Here is a 15219-nt window from a genome sequence, read left to right as displayed (position 1 = left end):
GTGTTTGCTTTCACCCGGCTGACAGTCAGACAGGCAAAAGCCATGATCTGTGAAGGATAGCCATTCTTTTGTCAGAACACTTACACTTGGTAAATTGATTAGATTAGATACTAATTAGATACCGCGCGAGTCTGTTAAGGGATTCAGGTCGTCACGGCTTTATAATAATAATAATAGGACTCGGCAGAAAGGAATATTAAATTAAAGACTTTTTAACACTCTAATTCTTTGCTCTACATAGACACTTTAACTTGTCTATGTAGAGCAGGTTTTGAGATTCATTGACTTTTATATGGTGGTATATTAAATTGAAAGTAGGTCTCTGTCAGTCACATGAGGTCGCGATGCCTTTAACAAGTAACTAGTAAGGACGGCGAGTAATTATTAGCTCAATCTAACCATTTCCAATGCCCTAAATGTCCCACATTCTGTGCCCCGACGATCATCTGCCTCTCGGGAGTAATGCGAGAACAAACCTCCTGCTTTCTTACATAACCGAGCTGTTCTCTGCCAGCTGGAAAAGTCTTCTAATCGCTAATCTAACTTTTTCATGGCCTTTCCTAAAACTACGTGTTTTTCAAAAAGCAATATTCAAGAGTTGAGACAATGGGCTCCCGCTGTTATGCACAGCGTCAAGTAATAACGCTGTATTGGGATAGCAAATCACTGCGGCACTCGGAATAATGGATTTGGGTTCCTGCGTTTGTGAAAAGTGTTTGTCTTCAATAGATCATATATCCCTCATTATCTGATAAGAATGAAAGAAGAAATATAAAAGTGAAGCGGCTTACATCGGCTTGTTCTCCAAAGAACAATCGGATATAGGTTTGGTTGCATGATGGGTAATTTTCCCAGACAGAGTCTAGACTAAGGCTAATCCTTGCTCAAACTGCCCCAGAGTGCTGTTGGTGTTGGGACTCTCAGATGTTGTGGGGTTACTATTGATTGCTCCCAGCTCTCGCTTTGGCTGATTCAACAACTTTGCCTGCAGGCGCTGATCAAAACAGAGCCAGACACCAAAGTAAAAAACTCTGCATTAACATTTATTCTCAATAAAAAAAAGTTGTTGGCTCGCTGGAATGAAATGAGATCAAGCGGGGGCGAGTCGAGCGCTACTGTTCACTTGATCTGCTTATTTGTCAGTTGACACGTTGCGTTCACTGAGTTGCTGAGTTGTCTGAGTTGCTGAGTTGTCTGAGTTGCTGATTGTTAACTGTCGGTTGTGCTGCCGGAAAGCTCCCCAGGTATTCAAACTCCACGAGAAGCTACCGTTTATCCTTTCTCGCTTTTCGCGTTTACTTTCGTCTTGCAACGTTTAGCTGTAGCGAAAATACATGTTCAGATTTATACTTCTTGTCAACTATAAAATTCTAGCTGGTCCTACATTGGCTGACAACTGTATTACGTTGTTCCACAGCTTTCTGCAATGTTACTGATAAAAAGACACTCGTAATATTAAAGTTGAAATGATCTGCACTCATAACCAAGTATGAAGACTCTTCCCTTTCATGTGAGTGGTTGTACTTTTGGGAGATCATCTGAGGCAAGAGAAGCTTGTATACCCACCCTCCCCACACATATCTCAAAATTACATTTCAGAACTTTTCATGAATTCAAACCAATTTTCCATGACTGTAATAGTGTAGTCTAATAAAGATCAGAGATTTGCAAACAACATCATTCGCAATATGCAAACGCCTCAATTTAATTAGAAAATCCAAACTGCATTAACTAAAAGCAAAATGGGGAAAAAAAAACAGCCTTCAGTGGTTTGTACCATGCCTTTTATTGAGGAACAGACTCGACTGCCCGGATCTTATAATGTCAGACAATCAAATACAAAAAAAGCTCTGCAAACAATCTTTGGCTTTGGTGATGAATCATTCTAAGACCACGAGAGTGACGGCGAATCAACTGCATGTTCATTTTTGATGATGCGGTTTGTGGCGGCGTTGGATTTGAATGCATTTTTTGAAAAGGTGCCAGTGTATGGAGGTACATATACCAATATAACAGAGTTAACAATGCTTTGATTTGAAAGCTTTAACTCAAAGTCATGGAACACATTAGAGAAACAGAAAAAGCAGGAACGTCTCACAAAACAATTAAAGGCTCTCACATTTGTGTCCCATTAATGCTGCATGAACACGTAACTGACACGCTACAGATAAGATTGAATTATAACAATGAGCCATTCACAGGCCTGACTGGAGAGCTGATGAGTTACGCAACTGCCCTCGACCTTTTGTGCCACTCTATAATGAGCGGTGAGCCGGGGAAAGGGCAGTTTTTTGTCGAGAGCACATGCATCTCATCTCTGGGGTTTTTTTTAATGGAGACGTGGTGATTAGCCTGGATAAGAGCAATTCTAAGAGTAATTTGATGTAATTAAAAACCCGGTCAACGCACGTTCCTATTCTTACGCTGGTCTAATGTGACTCGTGTCGCTTAATGTGTCCATCTATTCACCAAGCGATGTGGGCCACGGATGGCTGCGTTTGTGTTTAGGGGAAGTGAATCTCCACAGCCGAACATGTAGACATTAGCTTATCTATTATTGTGGAAAAGAAAATGTATCAGGACTAATAACCACCGAAACCTCAATGGAAGATATTCACAAACAGGAGTGGTGGTTAGAATGATGTCCCCTTTGGCAGGGTGATACATTTAGAAATCACACAACCAGTAGCTGCATCTTTAAAAAGAAAACCCCTAAGACACACATAATAAAAAGCTGGATGAGCGATCAGGTCCCTTTCCATCAAGCGGGGTTTGAGTAGTCACACAAAGTCCAAAAAAGATCATTTGGATCTCACAAACAAAATCCATAAGTCATTCCAACTAATCAAGCACTAATGCATCATGTTTGAACAATTGTTCCAGTCAATTACAACTTATCAGAACCAAGCAGAGGAAGGGAATACACCCCATTAAGCCGCTCTCCGTTGACTAGCTTCTGATGTTTACAGAAATTGACAAATGGAGTGCACTATGGTAAAAACAATGAGAGCAAAAGCCCAGGAGACGCTGCTTAGTTGTCTGTCTGTAGCACAACTTTAATGTTTGCAATGTTGGGCTGCTGTTAAATGTTAGAGAGGAACAGAGAGGGGGAAAAAAACAGATAGACCACTTATCATAGAAAGTAAAGCCTCAGATCCACTTTAATTGGACAGCCGATCCTTTGTGAGAACCTGTCTGCCCGTCGTGGCAGCCTCCGAATGTAATTTGTGATGGGCAGATATTCCCAACAAGAAAACACAATCTCAAAACAATGAATGTGTCATTTGAGGTCAAGATATCAGCCTTTAAAGTCAATCAACAGAAATGTTCTCTCTCCCCTCCCGTCACCTTTCTAAGGTCCTCAGCTCAGCTTGCAGATATTGGCAATGCACAGGAGGCAATGAGCAGCAACATGCAATCATTGCAGTGCGGGGAGAAGTGCAAGCTGCTGGATGTACACCTGTTCAACTGCTGGTTAATGCAAATATCTAATAAGCTAATCATATGGCAGCAACAATGCATGTGTGCATGAGGACGTGGTCAAATTGAGCAACAGAATGGGCAAGAAAGGTGATTTAAGTGACTTTGCACGTGGAATGGTTGTTGCTGCCAAACGGCAGGAACAACTATGAGTATTTCATCAACTGGTCTGAGGATTTCAGCAACTGCTGATCTACTGGGATTTTCACACACAAGCATCTCTTGGGTTTACAGAGAGCGCTCTGAAAAAGAGGAAAAACAGCCAGTGAGCGGCAGTTCTCTGGGTGAAAAAATGCCTTGTTGATGCCAGGGGTCAGAGGAGAACGGCCAGACTGGTTGGAGCTGATTGAAAAAAGGCAACAGTAACTGAAATAACCGCTCGGTACAGCCGTGGTTGACAGAGGAGCATCTCTAAACATCGGAAAACCTCGAAACAGATGGGCTCCAGCAGCAGAAGACCACACGGGGCGACACACCTGTCAGCTAACAACGGGAAACTGTAATTCACAGGTGCTCAACAACATTGGACAACAGAAGATTGGAAATTCCTGGTCTGATGACGCTCGATCTCTGCTGCGACACTCGGATGCTAGGGTCGGGAATTTGGCGTAAACAACATGAAAGCATGGATCCATCCCTGCCTTGTATCAACGGTTCAGGCAGGAGGTGGTGGTGTATCGGTGAGGGGCCTCACAGCCGACCTGATTGTGTTGTTGTTGACCATGTCCATCCCATTACAGCTCCGATGGCTACTTCCAGCAGGATGACGATCAAATCATTTCAAACCAGTTTCCTGAACGTGACAACGAGTTCGCTGTACTACAGATCTCAATCCAATAGAGCAACTTTGGGTGTGTGGTGAACGGGAGATTGATGCTTTCATGTCAACATTAAGCGTGGTAATCACAGAGTAACTACGATATCACGATATTTTGCTCACAATAACGATGATATCACGATACTGTGATACACGATATATTGCAAAAAATCATCTACGATATGCATCACGAAATCTGTATCTGTAGGAGAAAAAATAACAGTGAAAAAGCCAAAAGCAGGAATTAATCGTATACTGTGTTTATTCACTGCATTGTGTCGTCCGTTTTTACATAATTTGTGAAACAATGCAACTGGCAATAAAAGGCCAAGAGGAGTCATAAAGTAGTGACTCTGGTGAGGCAAATGGTAACCGGCTTAATGCATGAAATCAATAAATAGCACCTGCTTCTTAAGGTATGTTTTGCTGAACAGCTGCTACTTTACTCAGACGAGGACCTTGAAACACTTGTTTCTATTTTTAGCTCTTACTTTATCGGCAATGATAAGTTGCGGTTTCTTTCTTTTGACAAATGTACTTATTGCAAGTCGCTTTGGACAAAAGCGTCTCCAAATGCCTTAAATGTAAATGTAAATGCCTGCATATTTTAATAAAAATCAAAAAAAGAAATCAACATTTTTTTAATATCTATATTTTGGTGTCTGTATCGACAATATATCGCAGCAGCGAGTATCGCGATATATCGATATATTGTCCCACCACTAGTCAGCATGGACCAAAATCGCTGAGGATTGTTTCCAGCACCTTGTTGAATCTATGTCCCAAGAAGTATATATATTTATATATATTTATGTCTCACCACCCAACCTGTCGGATTCTGTACACTCATCACGCAGCAACAACTATCCACAGTTATACGCCGGGAGTGAAAAGACCCGCAGACACAGAATGAATGTTCAGAGACATTAACACTGATGTCAGCTCATCTGCAGTCTAAAACAATAAATGGAATGGAATGGATTTTACATTCATTTCACGCTTGGTGCCACAATGATGCAAGAAGCATCTGGGCCCACAAAATGGCAGCTTAGGCTCAGCGCTTATACGCTCAGTGCTTTGCGTGGATTTTTTTTTTTTTAGCAGAGTGCCACTGGGTGTCAGAGTGTGACTCAAGATTGTTGTTTTTTTTTTACTTCCCGCCTGGTAGCAGCGAGGTAGCTCGGGGGGAGAATCTGAGTCCAGCCCTCATAACTTAAAAATAACATTGCCGTTTCCGTTTCAGGCGAGACACTTTGTTTTCTGCCGTTGACCACTAGTAGCTTCTAATTCTATCCCTTCGGAGGAAATACTGCACCCATGGAACCAGATGCCATCCATCACCTCTCTTCTGTACCAGGTGCCGTGCAGAAGGGTATTACTCAATGTGGACTGGAATGTGCAATACATCAGGGCCGGGCGATAATTCAATATGATGAGTTGTCTTATTTCCAAGGAATCATATCATGATGTGACAACGTAGGGGGGGGGGGGGGGGGGGGCTCAGGAACCGGAGGGCTCATAATTTCTAGTCCCCGTACAGACCAAGTACTGAGACGGGTTAGCTTCAGAGGTGCCAGTTTGCCTCCTGGGCACTGCCGGGTTGCCCTTGAGCAAGGTGCCGAATCCCCCCAAGAGTTGGAATATTTCAACCGATAAAATCCTATATAGTCCCATCCCTATTTGTGATAAATAATAAAGTTCTCAACAAGCACATACAATTAAATATTGTGCCATAAACTTCTTAATTAAATGAGAAAATTCTCTCTTTTCATTTGTCAAGCATTTCATCCACACAGAAGTATTCAACACCATGTTATTATTTCATGTAGACTACATTTTTATTGAATTATCAGAAAACTATCATGAAAGATAAGGTGGCAGTGTGGTTTGAAATTATCTAAATTGAGATAGACAAGTATGGCAATATCGCCCAGCACTACAATACTTGATGACTGACATAATAAAATGATAAAAGGATTTGAATTAATAAAAAAGACATACCAGTATTTTTTTTTGGGATAAAAGCCCATTTTGCTTTTTCTAAATTAATTTGCCAATAAAGAAAGGATCAACTACAAGACAGAATTTAATTATATTTTCTCTTCCAATTTTCAGATTTGGAACAAAAAAATGTGAGACGGTACACAAGTGGAACAAATCTCCACGGTGAGGGTTGTTTACAGATGACTTGGATGGGAAAGAGGAGCTTGCACAGTGAGGTACCGGCCAACTGCCACATTTCATTTAACTCTCGACTGACTGAAACGTGTCAAATGTAAGACTTTAAGCGGAGGGGAGCTTTGGAAAAAACGACAACGGCAAACGCAACGACTCGTTTGCAGCTCCGGTAAGTAAAGCAGACACTCGGGGGCAAAAACGATTTACTTCAAGGTTAAACTTCAGTTAGCAAAGTAGGTGTCCTATGTCCTTGTAAGCAGAAGAGGCAGACAGATGAGAAAGTCAAGTAAATAAACAAGTCTTCAACAGCGCTTTGTGTTTCCTAAATGGAAAAAAGTGCCCCGTTATTAACCTCCTCCTCCTATTAATCTCCTCACTGTGACCACGCAGACCTTCACAGAGCATGCGGGTCGTCTCTTTGTCCCGAGCAAGAATCCAGGCCATCCGTTTAAGCAGTAACTACTTCAGCCTGCGGTAAAAAAAGGAGTGTTTCTTATGACATTAAATAACCCATCAAGGTCCCGTGATGGATTGACATTGGCGGCGGAGAGAAGTGTCTGTTTACCGTGATGCGAGATACAAGGCAGCGGAGAGGCAGGAACGCAGCGGCGTCCGTCGACATGAATGCAGGCGTGTGCGTGTTGCCTTGGGCATGCTGTTGAGTGACGAGGACGACACATTATGCACCTTCTGCACAGTTTCTTTGTTTCCTCTCTCTCCCCACAAACAGTTAAATGAGGACAATCTTGTCAACTAGCAGTGGAAAAACACCGGTGAATCATGCCAAAAGACAAACACAAAACAGAGAAAGGTTTATAAGAAAACTGGAAAAGTAACACACCATTATAGTCCGACTGTGACATTTAGGAAACGCGGGAGACTAATCAGACAGAGATATTTAGCTAAGCAGCCGACAGCACATGCCTTCTGACTGTCACATGGAAGAATAAAACACAGCTGATTTAGCTTGCTAAACAGTCACATGAGTGAATGAGGGGAAAACTGAGGACTCAATTATGAATGAAGGGAAAGCACTCCGTATGAACCAGATCTGTGTGGTTGTGCACTACGAATGAACCCAAGGCTGTGGCCCAGGTAATGGGCCTTGGGCTCCTCTAGGGAGGGAGTGACAGGAGAAAGGGAAAGGGAGGTAGAGAGAAGGGTTGTGAGAGAAAGAGAGAGGGGGGGAGCAGAGAAACCAGAGACTAGAGCTATCCACGCAGGCTAATGGAAACCAAATCCTTCTTCCCGTTTTCTTGTGCATTAACAGCACCTTCCTACTCCCCGACTGACCCGGCAGCAGCTGCCCCAGCTATCTGGATACCAACAACCAGCCTTATTCATGGCCACCGCTTTTAACACCTGATTCAGAAATATCCTTAGCCTTCAAAAAGAAACTTTCCAAATAGCATCTCAAGAAGCCCGCCACCACTCTCTCCATTATATCTGAAAGTCACAGGCAATTCTCGGCTCCGGGCGAGCGGAGAGGAGAGGGATGGGAGGTGAGAGGGAGAGGTGGCCCAGATAAAAGCCCTATAGAACAGCAGATACCAAATACAGCTCCAGATAGGCTTTCCCCCCCTGCGGGTAATGATCAAGGATAAATTTAACCTCCACGTGTCCTGACCTTCCCACATTGGAGGAAAGGAAAGCCAGTGACCCCAAAATGACCCCGGCTCCAGTGGGTGTAGATTCACAAACAGTTGAGTATGGGTAGCAGAGGATGCGTCCCGCCCCCCCGCATGCACTGCAATTCCATTATAATGATGTGTCACATCTCCAAGCATAACTGACTCCGTGATCAATTAGCCTAATAGCTGCCTTGCTGAGGTGCTCCAGGTGAGAACTGGTTGGCGATGTCACAAATTAATCACCTCAGCCAGTTAGCCTAATTAATTAAGCCTCTGGTGGAGGCTGATAACGACTCTCCCAAGAGCTTCTAAATTGGTGGTCCGCATCTGTGACATTTGGCTTTGTAGATAAATACTGCAGCTAAAAGTAGAATATACCGTTTGGCTGTCCCACTTAAAAAAGAAGACGATAGGTCTGTCTGGATTACACGAATATCAATTAGGTAATTAGCATTAACGTGTGCTCGTATTTTGGTTGGCCTTTGTGTTTCACATCCTTCCTTGCAGATATGCGAATGAAAGCGCTGGTTAGTTAGACAGCATATAGGTTTGATATGCAAAACTACTATAACCGATGTTACTCGTAGCCTTTATACACGATGTAATACATATAAAGTAGAAATACGCACCATCATGTGATGGAAACATATAGCTTTGGGACTATCAGAGATGGTGAATAAGCCGATTCCACCTGCACTTACTGACCAGGATGTAGAACACTGAATTAGACTGAACTGTGTCTAATATGTATTGTCATTTTATTGTTTTATCAATATCTTTGAAAAGCTGCTGGCTCAAGTCTGATGTCTTCCATCATATTCCATTACAGTAGTTTACCCTGGACTGAATTATGTATGGGAGGAAATTAAACAATTATTTTAAATATAACCTCCCGACTATTTAGCTGTATTTTTTTTTTCTGGCTTAGCAAGATGAGATCAACTTGGACCGATCTCAAGGCTTCAACAGGCCCGGTCTTAAAATATTAATGGTGGCCCTCAGCTCTCAAGAGGGGACCATCTCCCTGGGAGAAGGCATGGTTTACCCACACAGCAGGGGGGGTTCCATTAGGGACCCTCTCGTGAGGGGCAAGCACCACCTTGTGTTGGACAGTTGTACTGCACGGACACAGAAATTAATCAAAACAACAAACAGACCTTGCTTCAACAAATGCATTCACGTCCCATCTTTGCCATCAGGGAAGACGGAGCTTACACAGAAAATGCATCAAGCTCGATTTGCACGGACAAAGTTGTTGCAACACACTCCACATATCCCACACTCCCTTATGTCTTATCTAGACTCATCATCTCATGATGACCGTTGAGGGCGCCTACGCTAGCTCCCGATCATTCCCCGGTATTTTGGTCCAGGTGGAAGCTAAAAGGACATTCTTCAGATTACACATCAAATCCGCTCATTTCCGATTTGTTCAGGTTACGGCCTCATTAGTCGGCCCCCCTGCACATACCTGGCCCTCCCTTCACCCCCGGGCACCTGCCGTTTACCACAGGTGGGCATGTAATTGCTCTGTGGTGTGGTCATGTTCTGAGTGGATAGGAGAGAGAGCGGCTTCCGCTAATGAGGCGACTCACTGTGATGCGTCTCCACTGCTGAGAAATATATGTGTATGAAGGAGCGGGGCAGGTGTTTGGCAACACATACATCTGGTAAAGGGCTTGTAATACAACACAGCTGCTCGCTGCTGCATCAGAGACGCAGAGAAGTCCAGGAGAGCCAGCGACGTCCAAAGTTTGAGTGTGAGTCGGACAGAAAGTTAGCTGAGCTGGGATGATCATGTGCACAATAGCTAAATATAAAAAAAAGAAAAACTCAGTGGTAGGAGTCATTTTTCACAAGCAAGTTGGTTCAATAATCTCCAAAACCAACTTGCTGTCATTTGAAGCGGGTGGGTGGGTTTAATTGAATTGCTAATTGCCGCTAATGTCATTTATCCACTGTACAAAAAACACAACGCCATATACAGTCCTATATATTTTATCTCTATTTATCTATAGTTATCCTCTATACAGTTCTCTACACTTAACTTATTTTAATTTACTTGTATTCTTATCTCTACTTTATATATATTTAGCTAGGAGTTTATTGATTACTGTCTATATCTATTTAGATACGTTTTGTAAGCTGCTGGAAATCCAATTTCCTTGCGGGAGTCATCCCAAAGGGATCAATAAGTCTAAGTATGCTGTGAGTCTCATCAATAACAACTTATTTGACATTTTTTGGATCCGGTTGAAATACTCACTGGTGGTGCACTGTTTGTCGGCGGCCTCGCCCTGAAAGCTGCTCCTGGCCTGCTCCTCTCCTGCCGTGTGGTTCTTCCTGGTTGCCACAGCGCCCATCAGCGCCGTCGGCTGAGCCGGCGTCTGGAGGTCTGCGGTGCCCACAGAGGATCAGTTACCGACAACAGACAATACTCTTTGTGTGTGCATGTGCAAAAGAGGAAAAAAACACTTCAGAAATGTACTGCTGGACCAGATAATGAGTGTGTATGTATGTGTGTGTGTGCGTGCGCATAGACACCAATAGATGAGGATCCAACCACAAGTCAATCAGCACAAATATTACCACAGAATCTACAATAATATCCTTTCTCATTGGCTTATGTTCCACTCCAGAGAGAATGAGAAGCGAGAGGTGGATGTGGAGACATGCAAGCCTCTGAAAATGAGATGTTTCAACTCTGACATCCAGTGGTATTTAAGGGTTTTTTTGGCCAAAAATCACGGCTCCTTTCATCTCGTCACAGGGGAGAAAAAAATCCCCCAAGATGCATTGTGGGTCTTGAACACTGCTGCAAATGGAAATCATGCAGTGCGGGGCTAATTGATAGCTTTATAGCGGGACCTTGACTAGAAAATGAAATATTTACACGGCTGTATTCTTCCTCTGACTTGGATATCTGTAAAAATGGGGCCAATCCATTTAAATTCTATGATTTTATACACTATAGACAATACATAATTCCTGTTTGAGTTAAGCACAATTTGGTGCTTGATTTAAATTAGTTTTTTTTTTCAAGTTTAATGTTGTTTAACATTTGTATTTCCATAATACATAAGAAGAAAGTAAATGTATATATATGTATTTATTTCTAAGACATTTGACTTCCATTCCTGCAATAAAAGAGGAAATCAAAAGCTTCTCTTTAATAAGTTTCCTATTCGACATTGAAGAGTGAGGACCATATGGCTCAAGTCAGAAGTCAATTAGCCCTCTAGGGGTTGGGCTGTACACAATAATGTACATTTTGTTTTTTAAGACAAGTCTACTTCCTTCTCCCTTTAATCCACTTCGTCTCAAACTGCAGAAAACAAATCCAAACGGACCAGAACAAAAAACCAATGCGTGACAGTCTCATCTCTTTGAATGGGTATAGATAAAGGATATTGCAAGAGGAAAAGCATTCGGCTCTGAGATTTGTCACTGATGTAGTAGAATAGTTTCCTTTTCTCATGCCTGGAAAATCCAGAAACAACCAAATGCATTTATGCCAAATTACCTGTAATATCGACACTGATGAAGCAACCTGTTTCCAAATATGGAAATCAGCAAATAACATTTCAGTTTGTAATAGGAAACTCAATTTAGACTACTTCATCTGCAGATTACTCTCCCGCTTAAGGCTTTCACACACCGGGACAATTTGGATGATTCATTTGCACATCAATGTATTTTTTGTTGTTTTTGCCAAGAATGTTCTCAGTTAGGATGTGAATGTTAAACACGGAGGCGCCGTGGACCGAACCAACTTCTCTCCTTTCAAACAAAAAGGCAGCGCGTAACCAATCAGCTCCCTCCATCCTTACCTTTCACAATAAAAGTTCGACACATATACAACTTCATAGCGGATTGCCGGGGGGAACTAAAATTCACTGGTTTTTGCTGGAAGGAAACTCAATAAAAGCTTACAGTAGCTTCGGCTAAACAACAATTTATCTCAGACAGACTGCCAGTGCAAATCTATTCAAATCTTTTATTGAAAAAATGTGCTGCAACGCTTGCAAATTCACATTACTGCCAGTATGAGTAGTTATGTTATGCATTATATTCCCAGCCGAGTATTTCACGTTTTGGTGTTGTTTATCCGTCACGCCCCCGGTGTGTGAAGGCCTTCGGACATAAAATGGATCACAATAAATCTGTGTGTTGTATTCACTCATTGTGTTTGGACCTGTAATATATAGATAAATATAAGAAAAACATAGCAGATATAGTATGCGTAACTTGACATTTAATTGAACAAAGAGTCTGAACTACCAGACACAGCTGACAAGTATACACACAAAAAGATTAAAGTGCGTCCTTGCTTTCTGTGCAAGAAAAACTGTATTGCTGAACTTGAGTGACTGTAAACCTTCAACAATAACCAGGGGGATTATTTTAGATAAAATATCTTTGGAATGTTTGACACGCAGGTCTAAATATTTTATTATTGTAACGTTCTTAGAATGAATTGCTACTTGACTGGAAAATGTTGTGTTGAATATGATGCATAACTGACCTGCTGCACAGATTCAAACATAAAAGTACTTGAGTGTACAGAAATGCAAGGCTTGGATGCCGTCTCTAATGGGGGTGGGGAAAATAACAATGACGAGCAGGGAGAGAGATTTTTTCATGGTCAATCAATAGAAGAAGAAAAAATATATACATTAAGTGGTTCCATTTTCTTCTGCTTCTGTATTCTTGGCTTAGTATCGATCGAGTTGTGTATATAACGTATATAAAACTAATCCTGAAATACTGAAAAACTCAAATGCATCATCTACACTGTATATATGTGTATATATATATATATAATTTAGAATTACCCTAAATCAACTCGGCACGGCTCGGGGCGGTTTGGTGAGTGTACAGATGCAGAGCGCCTGGCAGACAGCGAGCACAGACGGTACTGTCTGGAACGCCGGAGCCTCGGGCATCGCTGCTTTCCACGCCGCACTCTCAACTCTGAGAACTGACTGCTCCATCAAGTACTGCTGTGCTGGCCTGCAGATTCCTTTACCCCCCCCCCCCCTAAAAAGTTTCTTTTTTTCTCTGAAAAAATATATCAAATACTTTCTTCTTCTTCCAAAGAGGAAGGGAGGGCGAGAGGACAGGCGGGGAACTAACGCTGCCAACTCCGACTCATTATCCGAGTGAGTGAGTGTTATGATTTATTTCGATAAACAAATGTTGCTTTTAAGTCCAGTGTTATGAGTATGCGATATCATCTGCCCTACTTGGAACATAATGGTAAAAGAACATCCGTTTGCTTACCCCTCTTCCTGCGCGCTTCCTTGATCTCTTCACACATGCGGTCGAACTCGGGGTCCAGCTCGGCAGCGAATATGGCGTGGGCCGTGTCCTTTAAGCTGCACGCTCGGTGCCGGATCACCTTGTCTGAAAAGGAAGAACATGACACCAATGTCACACCATTTTCAAAAAAAGGCATGTCCTTTGCAAATAGGGTGATCATACCAGTATGTCTGCAGTTTGATGTTGCATGGTTTCCACATTATCATGGGTGTAATTGTAAGGCAAAGAGTCAATAGCAAAGCCCTGCGCCGGTCCATTGTAGCTGTGAGAAACAGGAATGTAGCATTTTCTCACAGGTTGAATTAAAGGGTAGCGCTGCCTTTGGTGGAAAAGCATAAGCAGGCAGAACTCATGCACAAGAGTCTTGATTTCACCATTCACAAACAGAGGTAAAAATATATTTTAAATGCCTACTTATTCCCTCGTTACACCTCCCATAACTCACATGCATTATTTTTCCCTTAGATGTACCACAGCACCATTAAATCCTCCTCTTTTTTTTTTGCCTACTCCTGCATCTACGGAGAAGAAACTAAAGACGGAGCTGAAGAGGCAGTCTGAGAGCATCGGCACTGTAAACAGACCGTCTCTCATTACGGCAGACAGAGGGAGAGCAGCGCAGGCACAGAGTGGCAAAGGGGTCACAATCTGCCAGCTCCCTTTGTCTAATTGGAGGATGGCTGCCTAATTGCGACGGAGGCAAGTTGTGTGTGTGTGTGTGTGTGTGTGTGTGTGTGTGTGTGTTTGTGTGTTTCTACGGACAGAGCGTGTCTGTGTGTGTGTGTGTGCTATAAGAGGAAGCGATCCCTAACCGTGGAGGATGTGTCAAAGGCCAGGTGGGATGCCGAGAGCTCATCAGAACCCTTACGGGCGCTGCCTAACCTCCCCATCTAGAACACGCTAGAATGCTGCCTGCCTGCTCCTTTATAGTAAAAGGCTTGTTATTGCCAGTTCCCTCAAGCAATAAAGAAGTATTTGTGACACTGAATCCCATTGTGGCGCACAGAGATATCAGCCTTTTTAACATAAACAAGTTATTATTTAGCAAGGTGAGAGGGGAACAAGACAAGGAAGCCACCATGCTTGCACATGGAGGACGGTGCGATTAAGATAGCATGAAGGACAAGGAGGCACAGAGCACTGAGGGATAATGAGGGGGTTTTTTTTTCTCCACAGCTATTTTTGAGCTGGTGTAGAACTTCCCCAGCAGCATAATTGTGCAAGGCCATATTTCCCGGGGCCAAGCAGTGGGTGAGAGGCTTCGTTAGTCTTCTTTATTAACCTGCCTAATTGCATTTCTCCCCTTTAGTGTATCATTTGTAGACCCTGCATTCCAACAAATGACCCGGGCCCTCGCCTGCAAAGACAGATATGATTTATTCATTTGGGGCTGACAGAGAATTGCATCCCAATGGTGTCATGGAACTATATCTTTCTTAAGGAGCCAAGCAGGTAAACACCACAAGGAGGGAATTTAAATGGTGAGACCGACTGATCTTAGGCGGGCCTAGTGGATGCTGCTTTTAATTAACATGGAATTGCTGTTGGGGATTTGATTCTGGTAGAAATTAGCTTTTGTGCAACAAGCTCTTTTCCTCATGCAACTTCCACCTCACATTATTTTTTCCCCATTTTATTTTAAATTTATACACAAACATGTATATCTTCACACAGGCTTCTCCCTAGCATGCAGGCGAGTTAAAACTATAAATATAATTCCAATTCATTTGTAAGCTATTGCAAATACCAGGCCTCTTTCTTTGTGTGTGTGCACACACTTTTTGTTCCCCA

At 42.6% G+C, this 15219-nt stretch overlaps 1 protein-coding gene across 1 annotated transcript in view; it reads right to left on the bottom strand.

Annotated features, from left to right (window-relative positions):
* atad2b (ATPase family AAA domain containing 2B) overlaps positions 1-15219 on the bottom strand; it is a 67201-nt gene that overhangs the window by 31540 nt on the left and 20442 nt on the right. Inside the window, exons 23-24 of the mRNA XM_084030724.1 lie at positions 13390-13512; positions 10373-10501 (exon numbers count right to left, since the gene is read on the bottom strand). Coding sequence (XP_083886850.1) covers positions 10373-10501; positions 13390-13512 — 252 coding nt within the window. The remainder of the gene's footprint in view (positions 1-10372; positions 10502-13389; positions 13513-15219) is intronic.

Source organism: Eutrigla gurnardus (genome assembly GCF_963514095.1).
Source record: "Eutrigla gurnardus genome assembly, chromosome: 16".
Classification (NCBI taxonomy): Eukaryota; Metazoa; Chordata; class Actinopteri; order Perciformes; family Triglidae; genus Eutrigla; species Eutrigla gurnardus.
Note: the sequence above shows the minus strand (reverse complement) of the source record. Positions and strands in the feature narration are given on the sequence as shown.